General features: G+C 37.2%; 2 protein-coding genes across 14 annotated transcripts in view; one reads left to right on the top strand and one right to left on the bottom strand.

The window, feature by feature from the left end:
- GGPS1 (geranylgeranyl diphosphate synthase 1) lies at positions 1–6,932 on the bottom strand. Of its 5 annotated transcripts, none has more exons than XM_087882967.1 (4): positions 5,838–6,932; positions 4,032–4,136; positions 1,999–2,069; positions 1–980 (listed from the first exon to the last, which is right to left on the bottom strand). In XM_087882967.1, exons 1-4 carry the CDS (start codon positions 5,893–5,895, stop codon positions 219–221), a joined length of 996 nt encoding a protein of 331 aa, XP_087739093.1. In that variant the 5' UTR covers positions 5,896–6,932; the 3' UTR covers positions 1–218. The 5 variants fall into 5 exon arrangements, with proteins under 5 accessions (XP_087739093.1, XP_060548348.1, XP_060548347.1 ...); XM_060692365.2 differs by having other exon boundaries at positions 6,532–6,932; XM_060692364.2 differs by having other exon boundaries at positions 6,223–6,920.
- Positions 6,931–14,535, top strand: part of ARID4B (AT-rich interaction domain 4B) — an 88,151-nt gene continuing 80,546 nt past the window's right edge. For 3 of the 9 annotated variants that reach the window (XM_034428312.3, XM_034428311.3, XM_060692363.2), the window contains exons 1-2: positions 7,015–7,306; positions 8,409–8,471. In XM_034428312.3, the coding sequence (XP_034284203.1) occupies positions 8,466–8,471 (6 nt within the window). In that variant the 5' untranslated portion in view covers positions 7,015–7,306; positions 8,409–8,465. Of the gene's footprint in view, positions 7,312–8,179; positions 8,472–14,535 lie in introns of those variants that run through there. The other 6 variants (XM_087882957.1, XM_087882960.1, XM_087882962.1 and 3 more) reach the window with 5 other exon arrangements.

Genomic DNA, 14,535 nt, shown 5'->3' with positions numbered 1-14,535 from the left:
GAGATTTTGAAGCTATTTTAATTGACTTTTGTCACATGATTTTGTATAAGCAACTGAAAATTGAAATTTCAAAGTAATATACTGTACGCACAAATCTCCAGTTACCTCTTATGATCAGTTTCAGCACAATTCATATGAGCAATTAGATACTGTAAAACAAATTTAACTTTTCTTGATCCTTTAAAAATCATTTGCAGAAACATTCAATTGATTAACTGTTAGTTTTCATTGTCCCTGAACATTTTGCTTAAATATTTAATTAATGCTGTAAGTTCAGGGTTGTCCCCAAGCAATCCAATTTGTTTATAAGCTTCAGACTCAAGTTCTTCTAATGTTTTCCGGGTATATTCAAAGGATCCCACATTTTCAAGGTAATGTACACAGTATTTTTTTATATCCACATTTTCAGTTCTCTGTCGCAGAATATTTTGAACCTGTGTGCTCTCTGGCCTGGACCATATTGCATGAATAGTTGGGAACGAGAACTTTCCTTCAGTTAGGTCTTCACAAAAGCTTTTGTTTTCACTATATTCTTTGGAGTGTAAATTTGCATAATCATCTCTAATTTGAAAGAAGAGCCCAAGAGTGTTAAGGAGTGGTTTCAGATCATTTTTATAATTTGAAAATAACTGCATAAGGCCCACGGCTAGTCCAAAAAGGCCACCTGTCTTTTGCAGAACCATGGCTTTATATTCTTCTTCTGTAGGACAGGTATATGTATCTCTCCAGTAAATATCCAGGCCTTGGCCCTTATGGAGTTCAAGTAGTTGACTGGTGAATACTTTTACAGCATCTGGATGATCAAGCGTTAAAACCTTTTGTAGACCAAGGAAATATACAAAGTTTGCACAGTTTATCACATACGGTATTCCATAAATGCTGTGGGCCACTGGAAAACCACGTCGTAGCTTTGAATTGTCTTCTATGTCATCTATAAGCAAACTTGCATTGTGCAACATTTCTGTAACTTCAATTATGATCTAATAAAAAAGACAAAATAAACTTTTATATTGCTATTCTTCTATATTTAGATTCTCTGATTATTTCTATTTTCATTTCTTGCAATATGTCAATTCTCTCTGCTAATTACGGTAGGCTTTTAATTCCATCTTACTGACACTGTCATTCCCATTGGGACCATGCACCCTATTGTCTGTATTTCTATATATTTGTTTGTATAGAGAGACTTTTTTAGTAGGAACGAACTTACACAATATAATTAATGATGGACGACCTCTATATGCACAATAACTCACAAATGAAAACAGATGATATACTCTATATAGATATAGATATAAAATGTAATACACCTGACTACAGAATTAATTTTTATGATATTACAACATACACATAATGTTAAGTCTTATAATTAAAGTATTTAAAATGTTTGAAAACAGCAATCAAGAAATGAATGCTTTGGCTTGGCATGCTAACCAAGTTATTTTTGCTCTTCATCAACCTTCTTTCAGCATATTGCTTATAGAAGCAGCAGAAATATATTTGATGTGACACAAATAAGTAGTTTTCTCATGCCCAAATATCATACCCATATATTTGAGGGACAAATAGGCTGTGATATGTGTGGGAAAACTGCCTTCCTCATTGCATAGTACAAATTAGAGTGCAAAGTAGGGGATTTGTTTCAAGAGATATTTGGTCCCTGATGAACAAATATACCCAACATTTATCAAGGTAGTCCTCACTCATTCAGGTATAACATTAAGAGCACAAAATGAAAATGTTTGGAAAGCCCAAACTACTCTTTTCCTTGCTAACAACATTTTGTTGCAGTATACCACAATCTGAAGCAGTTGCACAGAGCCCAATATCTTGCCACCACAGAGGTTAAAATGCTACACTACTGCAGTAGTAACTTTAACTTAGTAACTTTAAATATTTAGATACAAACAGAACAAGAAAAAAGTAATTATATTTCCCCTTTGCCGTGTTTAAAACTATTAACTGTTAAATCAACAGTTAATAACTTATACAACTCACCTGTAGTTTGTCTTCTGGAACATTCAACCAATGATTAAAGGCTTGGGAAAGTTTAGTTCTGACCTGTTTACCTATGATTTTAAAAAGTATATAAATAATACTGTACATTTTCATTCTACATAATCTTATTTGTAACAAGCTCTAGGAAATGTATTAAATGAATAGGGAGAGATAGTTTTCAATCAAAGCTTGAGCACAAAACTTGAATATTTTGGAAATATTTCATACTTCAATTATATTGTTTTATAATTTATGCTATTGTATAACTCCCTCTGTAAACATTCTGTGAGTGTTAATTTTAACACAATTTTAGACAATTAGAACTGATAATGTCATACGGAATTAGTTTGACATTTTTTGAATAAAAGCTTAGGCATATGAACTACCAGTTTATTTACAGACCACATCTTATTACATTGTGAATCATCACTACTGGCCTTTGTTCACTCAGCAGAACTTTACACAAGACAGCTGCAATTCTTAATACTAGCCAAAGAATTGTAATTAGCATATTTCATCAGCATAATATTGGCACACTATTTCTTATTATTAACTTCAAAACACTGCTACCAGAAAGTTGAAACTGAGTCCTGTATCTGGGCTTACCTGAAAAACTTACAATAGGAAGACTTTTTAAAAAGGAAATATGCATGGTACTGAGCTTTAATATCTGGAACTTTCCAGAAGGAAGGACAGGGGAATTTTTTTCCCTATATGAGGTTTAACTTCAACATTCATGAGTAATTTTCATTAGGACAAACTCAAAAGTCAAAAAATAAGCTTTCAAGAATTCTAGAGCTTTTCAGGATGCTACAAAAAACAGGAGAGAAAAATCTGACTTCACATAGAAATCTGTAAAACTACAATTAAAATAGGAGACAGATTTTAAACAGTTAAATATCATTCTTATATCTTGCTGACTAAAAAAAATTAAGAACTTAAAAGCAAACTGGTTAACACTTGAATTAAAAAAAATTGCTCTCTTTTTCTTTTTTCACATCTTTATATCCTTGGGGCTTGTCCTGGTAAAAAAGAGCAAGCACCGAAAGAGCAATTTCAATCCCTGGCTGCTCCCTTCATCCATTTCTTTTATTTGGTAGATCACAAAAAATAAAGTTAAAGTCTATATTTATATTTAATGATAAATGCAACTATATTATGGCTTTGCATGGTGATGTATGTACCAACCTATTAGCTAATAATAACCATATTAAAGCTTAAAATTATATTCATATGACATTAGCTCTATTCGAAACATGAAATTTTCTCTTATTTTGCTATGTAGTAGACAAAATGTAAATTAAAAGTTAAAATTCCAGTCTTAAAAACACTTTTTGAATCGCACTTCTCTTTCTCTCTCTCCAAATACACAGTGTAGTGATGTCGCTGATTTTAAGTGAAAGATTAGCATGCATCCTATAATATTTTAAATAACTGAGTTAGTATTTAATCCATAATCTTTGACTTTAGTATAGGTTTATGCAAAACACAATGGGTGGGATTCACATATTCCACTAAGCCAGAGTTTATTAACAAAATACAACTTGCACAGTTTATACATCTTAAATGAAAAACATTTCGTATTAGGCTAGGTTCATAAAATGCACAAAGCAGTTTAATTTTTGCTTACCATATGTAATTAATCTGCAAAAAAACTGGATTTTTTTCAAACTGCTATTTTATCCCATGTTTGTTACTATTACTTAAGCCAGAAACTTTCTTATATTTGATTGGAAAAAAATTAATAATTCAACCATTATCAATTTGCTCATCTGCAAGACAGATTGATTTGCTCAAATCATTGTTAAAATAAATCCTAGTTTATATGTTAAAGAGGTATATCATTGCAGAACCAGGCTATGTAAATTGAAAACAGAAGAGTACAAAGTGATGATTAGGTACCAATGGGAACAAAGTGAAAGCTGATTTGGGGAATAAATGAAAAATGCATAGCTCAAGACCCAAGATATTGCTATGGCTAACCCAATTTATATATTTCATACATCACCATAATTCAAACAATAATATATTACCAGGGAGCTGAAGCAGATAGTTGTATGGCTCTAAAAGAATTCTCTTGGATGAATCTTCTAGTTCTTCCATTTTAAAAATGTGTTTCCCAAGCAGTGCCTTATAGTCTGAGAAAGAAAGAAAGAAAGAAAAAGAAAGAAAGAAAGAAAGAAGTTTTAAAGTATACATGACTGTAGTAATAACATCTGATGTAGGCAGAAGAAACAACAGGAAATGTCACAAAACACTGTGCCAATGTAGAAGTGGCAGGTACTTCTTTAAAGTATTTATGATGTCATTTCAAGTAACCATTAAATACACTATTCAAGTTCAGCCAACCACCATATTACTCAGAAAATATTACAATGAAAATTTTATGAGCATGTACCTATTTATATACTAGTAAGTCTAATAATAATGCCTCATCCTTCAGACTGAAGTACTGCTTATGGGACACTTATCATTCTCAAATATTTAATAGAGTTCTTGTTTGAACTTTATCTCTTTTTTCCTTCCCTCTAAAGGTTTTTTTTACTGCACTGCAGCTGATATGCACTAAAACAATTTGTCTCAGGCAATTTAAATACAGAACCTGCAGTCATAATATGGCCTGTGCCAATCACACTGTTGACTGTCTTGCACCTAACTAGTTGTTTCCTAGCATATAATTTCTATTTCCCAATAGTTTTAGTTTTATATACAATAAAGAGAATAGTATATACTACTGCAGCATTTTAACTGTAATAAAATGACCCGATTAACAATCTCCTCTAAATTCACAAAGAATACATCGAAATCCATGTATTGAAATGAAAACCTGAACTGATAAAGCCTCAACACATATAAATGCACACTAAACTAAGTAGGTACCTAATATGGAATTCACAAAAATCTTGTAAGCCAAAATTAAGTGAACTATAAATTAACACATGATGAGCCCAATAGAAGGGTGGGGCTTAACATTTGCCAATGTTCTTTTTATAAATTGCAAATTTGCAACTTGAGAAATTTCAGCAGGATTTGAACTGTAGTTCTTCATGGAATAGTAAACTTGATTGAGCACTCAAAAGAAAACTATCAAACGGAAAAAGGAAGAGGTATACTTATATACAATACTGCACTGTTCCCTGTAATCATTGGGAGTCAAATGGAAGCTATAGTACAGGTAGTCCTTGATTTAGAACAGTTCATTTAGAAACCATTCAAAGTTACAATGGCATTGAAAAAAGTGACTTAATTTCACACTTAAGACAATTGCAGCATCCCCATGATCAAAATTTGGATGCTTGGCAACTGATTCATATTTATGATGGTTCAGTGTCCCAGGAATATGTGATCAACTTTTGTTACCTTCTGACAAGCAAAATCAACGAGGAAGCTACATTCATTTAATGATTGTGTTGCTAACTTACCTGTTGTGATTCACTTAACAACTATGGAAAGAAAGGTTGTAAAATAGGGCAAAATCACTTAACAACTGTTTTGCTTACCAATATAAATTTTGGGCTCAATTGTGGTGGAAAGCAAAGGCTACCAGTAATGTACTTTCAAAGCTCCATGGTTTGTGAATATTCTTTTAAAACTTATATCACAAACTCCATATTGGCTTGTGTAATGACAGCTTGTGTAATAAATTAAATTGACAGTATCAATTTAATTTATTAAAATACTGAAATCTTAAATAAACTTGACATTGCCTGCTGAAATAAAATTTCAAGCTTCCTTAAGAATTTGATAGTACATGGTTAATTAAAGTACTTAACCCTACTTTATCTTCCTGTCTGCTGTTTTTATAATTAACAAAAACTTTGGACAAGATGCAGACTTACCTAACTTACCTAACCCTGATCCTTTCACAATGAAGTCTGAACTTGTTTTCTTAGGCATCCTTATCTTACAATTTAAAACTTGAAACAGTCCAGCAAAACATAATTCGAAATGTACTTAACTAAGAACATACTAATATAGCCCCAAATACTCTTTAGAAACTGAATGAAAACACAAAAGACATTAATATTTTAACTTCAGCTGCTCCTGCCTGTTAGAAATAAAGAGACTTTGTCCTTAAAAAGAAATTTCACAAAAGTAGATCCTCTTTTTTTCTTTACACCAATCAAAACTTCAAACTGAACAATAAAAGCGCCTACACCTCCCCCAAAATCTATGAAACAGTCAAATTGGCAAAGGAAGAGGCAAAAAAAGCTCTCAATTTACATTGACAACAGCCTCTCATCGACCGAGCCCGGGAAACCGGCAGTCATATTTGCACAGAAGAGCCGCCTCCTTTTGCCAGCTCAAGCCAAAACACCGAAAGCGAGCGCGCCAACACCCTCCCCGGCTGTTTACCAAGGGGCGACTTCTCTCGTAAAGGACCACCGGCCTTTTCTACTGGAGCGACAAGAGACCTGGCAGCAAATAGAGTGGAGGTGGGGGGGAGACCCGCCGCTCGACTAGAAGAGCCTCTGGAAGCGAACGGAGAAAACAAGTAGAGCGAGATTCAGCGGCGCGGCGGCTTCAACCTACCGCGGCCTCCTCGGCTTCCTCACCGGCCTCAGCCACTCCTCAGCCCGCCTCACTCTAGTAGCGAGAAGCGCAAACCCCTCCCCTCCCGCCTAGATCGCTCCTCCGCCTGATGGAGGGAAAATGCGCCACCGGGGCCTGTTGGCGCAGGCGCGAGCTCCTCCCCTCCTCCTCCCGTTTCGAGAAAGCCCTCTTCGTTTCTCTCTCTCTCTCTCTCTCCCCCTCCATTTTCTCATTCTCCTCTTCGTCCTCGCGAGGCATCTCGGGAGCTGTAGTAGCGGCGAAGCAAAATTCCCTCATAGACTGCGGCAAATGGGCGGGACAAAACCATGCTACCCAGAAGGCGCTACGAAGCCGAGTCTCTGTTTCCATAGAACTGGAGTGGGAATTACATCAGCGTTTCTGAGGCAGCGGCTAATGGCGATGGCGTGTGGGCGGGCCGCTCGGGTGACGCGCCAATGCGAAGCGGGCAAGGCGGTCAGAGGGCGGGCGTCGATGCGTCAATCAGGCATCGGATCGGGGGAGGGGACGGAACAGCTTGGAGCTGAGCCGCTGCTGTCGCCGTCGCCACCGGGGTTCGGACGGGAGGGAGAAGCGTCCTCTTGGCGAGCCCTCCCTGCCCCAGAGCCAGGCCGGCGATCGCTGGAGGGACGGAGGCGGGAGCGGGGGCCGGGCGATTGGGCCCGGCGTCGAGAGGAGGCTCCGTCCTCCTCGCTCCCCCCCCTCCCGCGGCAGGTTTGGGGGGACCAGCGAGCGGGCGACAGCCGTGGAACAAAAGGTAACGTTGCCCCGGGGAAGAGGCTGCGGGCCCCGGCCCTGGGCGTTTCGCCGAGCTCCCCGGGGAAGGCCGAAGCCCTTCGGCGGGGGGATCGGAGGAGAAGCGAACGAGCGACTCGCTTTCGGGATGGTTGTTTTTCTGCTGGTTGAGGCGGCGGCGGCGGCTGCGCTGGTCGCTTCAGCTTGCCGGGAAGCGGGACCTCGGAGTCTGGGAGGAGGAAGCGGGGAGTCCCGCGGCCGGCTTGGGAGGGAGGCGCTCCCCATCGCCGCCCCCGAGCGTCGCTTCTCTCGGCTGGAGCCCGGAGCTGCGGCTGTTGCTGAAACTCCGACCGCGGAGTCAGCCCGGGGGGGGGGAGGGGAGCGAATCTGTGGGGAGAGCGAAGAGGGGCCAGTTTGCGGGAAAGAGCTGGGAGCCGCGGCTCTGGATGCGGGATGCAGCGAGGGGGACGCGGAGAGGGAGGAGGACAAGCTTTATCGAGCCGCCCCCTCCCCCCCATCTCCGCTTCTTGTCCCTAGTACAATGGAGAAACCTCCCCTCCCGCAGGGAAGTGTGTGTGTGTGCGCGCGCGCGCGCGCCTGGGCGAGAAAGCACCTCAGTCCGGACTGGGCACCTCTTGACCGGTCTCTCTTTCCCCCCTTACTTAGCCCCAGTTTCTTCGAGGGGGGGGCGCACAGAGACCTCTCCCCGTCAGCCGACGATGAAGAGCTTGTGCCCTCTGTGGCGGTGCCCGGAGAGTCCCTTGCATGGAGGGAAGCGGAGGGAGGAGGGGGTTGTTAAGAAGCGGTTGTTGTTGTGGCAAGTTTCTGCTCTGACAGAAATGGCGTCAAAGGCAGCGGGCGAGGGGGGAAGCCAGCCGCGGGGGTGAGGCTCCGAGAGCAGCAGCGGCTTTTTGTGGCTGGAGCGGAGAAGCGGCGTAAGAGAAAGGGGGAACTGTAAGAGAGGGCATCGGGCGAGGTAGGCTGGAATGGGCGAAAGGTTGCCGGGGGGGGGGGGAGAGAAAGAGAGGTTCCTGCAAAAGCGGCCCCCTCCCAGCACTTGCCGAGTGCGCCCCGTTGAAAAAAGGGGATGGTGCGGTGGCTCAGTGCTTTGTTTTAAATTTCAGGTCCAGCCTTGGCAGCATATTCGCTTTCGGATTTTTCTGCTGCAGCCTGAGTTCATCATGAAGGTAAAACCTCTTATGGGAAGTGGGGGGGGGAAATGGGGCGTCGCGGAGGGTTATGTTTCTCCGAGCTCCGCTCCCTGGTGTGCGTATTGTAGCCGTTTTCAGTTCCAGACTGCGGATTATTTCCCTCCTTTTAGCTTTCAGGCAGTGAGTGATGTATATATGACTTTTTCAATTTTTTTTTTGTTTTGAATACTCTTGCTCGGTGTGTGCCGAAAGCAAAATGTAAATCCAACGTGCTTGGAGTTTCTCTTCTGCAAAACCTTTTCAAAGAGAAATGACATGGCTGCTTAGGCCAGAACTGATAACTTGCTGGAGGAAAAGGGAGGGTTTCCTTTATTTTTGGGGTGCTGGGGAGGCTTCTTTACCTTTTTCTGTTTTCATTCATTGAAATTAAAGGATAGGTGTAATGTATTTTCTTTGTTCTGGAGTCTGGTTGAAGTAATTATTTTGAGTTCCCGGAAGTATCTTTAAAAAGATTTATCTACTGCATAAATATTGCTGCAAGCTGTAGAGCATGTTTTGTGTTACTTCTTTTTTTTTAAAAAAGCAAGTTTTTAACCACAGGATACAGTATTTGTATATGTGTCTGTTAATTGAAAGGCACTGACAGTTGGTGATCAGAATCTTAAAAGTAAATGGGATGAAAAAAATGTGTTCCTTATTTTTAAACTTGCAATAACCACAAGTTCAGAATCTGGTGTAGAATACTGATCATGAATATAATTTTTAAAAAACTGTGGTAAAGTTGAGTTTTATATAGCCTGCTGAAGACATTTTTGAAAAACTGAAAATGAAACATTGTATACTGTAATTGATAAGCCCTGTCTACCATCTTTGTTATTAAATATTGTAAGTTACTTCATCTGTTAAGGAAGGCTTTTCTTGAGAGAGATGGGTAGCTGCAATCACACATCAGCTGTGCCGGAAACTCTAGGAATAACATATTAAATATTTCATACAAGTATGACTGTTTTCGGCTATTAAGCTTCATAATGATTCTTTTTTCCATATGATATTCTTTCTGAAATTAGTATTAAGGTTGTTTGCAATAACGGGGAGAACACATGAATATTTTTAGTGCAATGTCTGTTCATTTAACTATAGAATTTATTTTCATTGTTTATGAAATTTAAGACTGCTTTAGGATGAAATTTATTTTGTTCAGAAATTATGATTACAGTTAAAGTACAGTAATTACATTTTTAACAGATTATTGAATATGCATAAAATGAATGTTACAAATTACTTTATAATCAGATGATGGGGTATATGACATAGATGTTTAATCCATGCTTCAACAAGTGGCTTTCTGATATAAATATTAACATATTTTTAAAAATTAGAAACTGCATAATTATAAATAGGTAGCAAAAGATTATAAATATTGAACAAAATGTGATTTTTAAGGAATGAACTGCACTTTTGCAAATGAATTATCCCCCAGACCCTTACTTTTTGTATACCATTGTGGATTTCTATAGGAGAATTCAATAGTATAGACTATTGCTAATCTCGGCACTTTGATACTCCTGTGTGAATCTAGTATCTCTTGTGTTTTGAAGCATACATGAACCCATTTCTCTAAATTTGGCCACAGCTGAACTGAAGGGTTGGGGGAGATTTCTCAGTCTGTTTATCTTACTGTCTGACTTCTCTTTCAGTGATAGAAACTTGATGTACTTGTTTCTTTCTTACTATTTTATCCTGGCAATTATATGCTTGTTGGATAGCATGCTTATATAATGACTAGCTGGAGATTATTCAGTCAACCTTGTGCATGAGTGGGGATTTAACCTGAATTTCTTTGTTCCTAATTTTGTATAGTGTGTGAATTGGACCTATCATTCTAAATTAATATAACTAAAATTAATATTGAATAGGAGAGAGTGGAATGGATATAGTTTTCAGAACATATAAAGTAAAAAATGAATGTTCTTCTTCAGATTAAAATTACAAACTAGTACTCTTCTTGGAATTTGTTCTGCTGTGCTTATGGTCTTTTAAGCTTATATATAAAGAACAACTTGTTCTTTTGTTTTCATCATTAAATAAGTTCTGCTTAGTCAAGCCTGTTCTGTTGGCCATCGGCTGCCAGACAAATCAAAATCACTCCTCCTCTCACTTTTTGTTTCTATTATGTGTCAATAGAATGTAAGAGTTGTCTCAGGATCTTGGTCACATCCTAACATTCTAACTTTGCAAATGGGGAATAACCCAGCTACTAGTGAATTATCCAATCATTCAAATGACTGTACCTTCTGGCAGTAAAAGGTAAAAAACCCTTTACTTCATGACTCCTTCCATGCAGTTTTCTTGGCAATGATAGCAGTGGCTTGCCTTTTTTTGGGATATTTTTTTACTTCCTTATTCTACCAACAGCTTCAGGATTTCCAGGTAGTCCCCCATCCAGATAATCAACACCAACACTGCTTACCTTTTGAGGTGTCAGTTGGTCCTGTCATTTGCTGAGCCACTTCTGGCAGTAACAGTCTTCAATTAATGTAGAGACAAAAACAATGTCCCATGGGTCTAGTTGGAAGCTAGTTTCTAATATATTCCCAATTAGTTAACAGTGGAATAATACTGTTTATAAAGTACAGTGATATAGGGATGTAATTGTAAGTTTAGAGTTACATTTAAATTATAGGAATAAAAGAAGAATCACATTCTGCCAAATTTTGTAACTTTTGTAACTTTTTAGAGATAGGGATAACCAAATACAAAAGTGGGTAGGGAAAAAAAAAGGAAATTTGAGATAAAAAGAAGATTGCATTCAAAGCACACCTGTAGACATTAATGCTTCAACATTTCAGAATTCCTATCTACTTTGTATCTGATTATGCTAATTTTGTCCTCTTTGGAAAGAACAGTATGTATACATAGGAACTAGAATTTACTCCAAAGAGAAACAAATTAGGATTTAGTTTGATTTCAGCATATTTCCTAGCTTTTGTAATGGGCAAAGAGAGTCGATGAAATACATTCTAGTTAGTCTCTTAAGTAATGTACCATGAGTAATTTTTCTGACTTAATTTTATTTACTTATCTAATTTATAGAGCCAGCTATTTCACAAGCAAGTGACTCTTACTGGCATACAATATGTAATTGTATGGCTTACAACACATAACAGTGTATTTTAAATAACAATAAATAACAATTACAAATCGGGACTCAGCTAAAATAAAACTAAGTTTGATGTATGTTTTCTCCTACTTCAAACTGAAGAAGATGAAGGGAGGAAGCATTTTTCCAGTTTGAAGCCTCACGCACATTCATTTTTGTTGGTGATCTTTGTGTTTGAAAATAGTGCATGTTTACATTCATCCTTAGAAGAATAAAAGCTAAGAACATGTGATAAATATGTGGCTGAACGAGATGAGAAGCTTATCTTAGTCTGAGTTGAGGAACAAACACATTCCAGAAGAGAAAGTGTTGAGATGAAAGAAATTCGGCAAATGAAGTTATTTCTTTCCTCTCCCAATCTCCTGGGTTCAGATTTCTGATTTCCTTTTCTTACTTCAAGTGAACCATATTTAGTTTTTATATGTCTATTCAGATTAAGTACAGCAGTATGTCACTGAAAATACATTTCAAAAGGATGTACAAATTTATTGAAATCATGTAGTTTTCTATAAGTAATGCTGAAATGTAACAGGTTTTGTGGATCTCCTTTTAATTTTTTGTTTTCTATTACTTGCTTCTAATGCTAAAATGTTCTGCTTTTATTGCTGAGAATAATTGCACACTGTTTTCAAATGAATCATGAATTAACTGAAGTAATTTCTTTGATCCCTTCTAAAAAAACCCTTCCTAAAAATGTCAGGTGTGTTTTAATGTTTGCTCAAAAGTAATTATAAGTTAAACAAATTTTTAATTTTGTTGGATTCAAGTTGGTTCTTAGGGAAGGTAGAAAATCTATTTAAATTGTATTTAATGAAAACTAATTCATATTTCCTGAATTAGTTTGCATTAAATACAATTTAAATGCATTTTTAAATTGAATGTTGCTGTATAAGAAATCAGAAAGCTTTATTCCTTTTTATATTCTTCTACAAATAGTAAAATAGTCATGATTGATATGTTTTGTTTATCAATCTATGATAAAATTATGAAAATTACATTGGGGAAGCTGAATGGCATATATTATGGAAAAGTGCTGAAAAAATGAATGTATTGGTGGATATTGTACAGAAAAATGCATCCAGTTATACACATAAGATTAAAAGATTAAGTTGATGCAAAAAAGAAGAATTATTTTTTGCAAGCAGTATAGAAATCACAGCAGATGACTTAGTTTGTTTCTAGCTCTGAAAATCAAACCAGTTATATTCTAATCCGAACTATTATAAATTTCTTAATCTATGGTTGCCTTTCACCTATATTGTGAGTCAAGCAAATGTGACATAATAACATAGTAGAAGAGAATCAGAGTGGTAGATAACATGGTTTTTTATATAGAGAAAGTTGTAACCTTGCTTATATTGTCTATTGAAGTTAATGACATTTTCTAATATACAGTACTTGAATAGTGCATGCATCCATAATGGGACCAGGTTATTTGCAAGACCACTCCTCCCTGCAGGTATTTGCCTACTCCATCAGGTTAGTTAAGATTAGGCATGTTCTAGGCCCTCTTAAATGCTACCTGCTAATGAGATCTAGGAAGTGTCCCTTTTCTGTAGCAGCCTCTATTTTATAGAACTTCAGGATTAGCAAGCTTCCACCCTTTTAACTTTCCATTTTGAACAGTTTAAGTGCAAAAATGATTTGTCTTTGTGTGTGCTGACCATTTGTGTCAGTATCCTTATTTAGATATGGTTATTTATCTCTATCACCAAATTCTTCTCTTGTCCTGTTCTGAAATCATAGAAGTTCTGTAACAGCTGAACTTTACACAGCAGGCATTTTCTCTTGCTTAAGTTTCTCTTCACTTTCTCTGAAGTGCTATACTATATTGTGATTGGTGCTTGAATTGTTATAATTCTGTCCAACTTTTGTAGATGAGGACAACAGTATCTTATGCAATTTCACTTACTAATATTTATAAGTTGCTTTAATAAATAGCAGTGTAATGAACATAAAACAAAAATAATGAAAGACATACTAAAACAGCATAAAATCCTATCTACTAACAACTTAAAGAAGTCAGTTAGAAAAATACTTTCATTTCATTCCAAAATACAAAGAGAATGACTCCAAATTACAAACTGAAGAATCAGTGTTTCATTATTTAGGAACAAAGCAAAAGAATGCCCTTTCCCACATACTCAGGGTGAGGTTCTGTAATCTAAATTGTGTTCAAGGATTTTTCTGCAGAGATTAGTAATTGGCCATGTGCATAAAAAATATGAGAGGTGCCACATATTGCCAACTCCTACACTGTTTAATATTTTAAAGATCAAGACCATTGCTTTGAACTGAACTTAGAAAACAACTGGTAAATTATCTGTGCTGGAATGATATTATAATTCCACACAATGATAAAGACGTACTTAAACATATAATCCTATACCATGCCAAAATTGCCAGATAATTCAGTTATAAAGTCTATAAACAATAAAATATAAAACTAAACAATACATTTTTTAAATGAATTTGTACAATGGTACCTTCTTGTTACTGATTAAAGAGCACTCCCAAGTTGTGAACTTTTCAAGAGTTTGTGCAAATTATGAGGCAGGTTTCCCATATGAGATTTAGTTTCACTTTCACCTTTATGTAATCCAGTATTGCATCCCAGTAGAGTTCACAGTATGCATTGATTTCTTAAATAACAAAGCATAATAGGATTAAATATTATCATTAGCATACTGATAGCACATCACTCCACAATTCCAAATCTTCTTCCAGCAGTTTCATAACTTTATATTAAGGAGACAGGATTGATGCAAATGAGAATACTTTGCGGAGTTACTGCTGATTTTGCCCAATGCATTCTCAGGATCTATTGCATAGAACAGCCACTATGTTTAGTTCCATAGCATGTCATATCTAGATGTATGAAATCAGGCATACTTTCTGGATCAGAAGAGATAAAGGATTGGGTTCAGTCAGAGAACTGAG

Source organism: Pantherophis guttatus, chromosome 1, assembly GCF_059756535.1.
Source record: "Pantherophis guttatus breed Tessera chromosome 1, ASM5975653v1, whole genome shotgun sequence".
Taxonomy (NCBI): Eukaryota; Metazoa; Chordata; class Lepidosauria; order Squamata; family Colubridae; genus Pantherophis; species Pantherophis guttatus.
This window is presented reverse-complemented; position numbering and strand designations above follow the sequence as displayed.

Coding starts and splice junctions, on each gene's coding strand:
- GGPS1 (XM_087882967.1), bottom strand. CDS start 5,895: ATGCCTAAGAAAACAAGTTCAGACTTCATTGTGAAAGGATCAGGGTTA. Junction 4,137..5,837: donor ATCAGGGTTAGGTAAGTTAG/GTAAGTCTGCAT, acceptor TTTCTTTCTCAG/ACTATAAGGCACTGCTTGGG. Junction 981..1,998: donor TTCCAGAAGACAAACTACAG/GTGAGTTGTATA, acceptor CTTTTTTATTAG/ATCATAATTGAAGTTACAGA.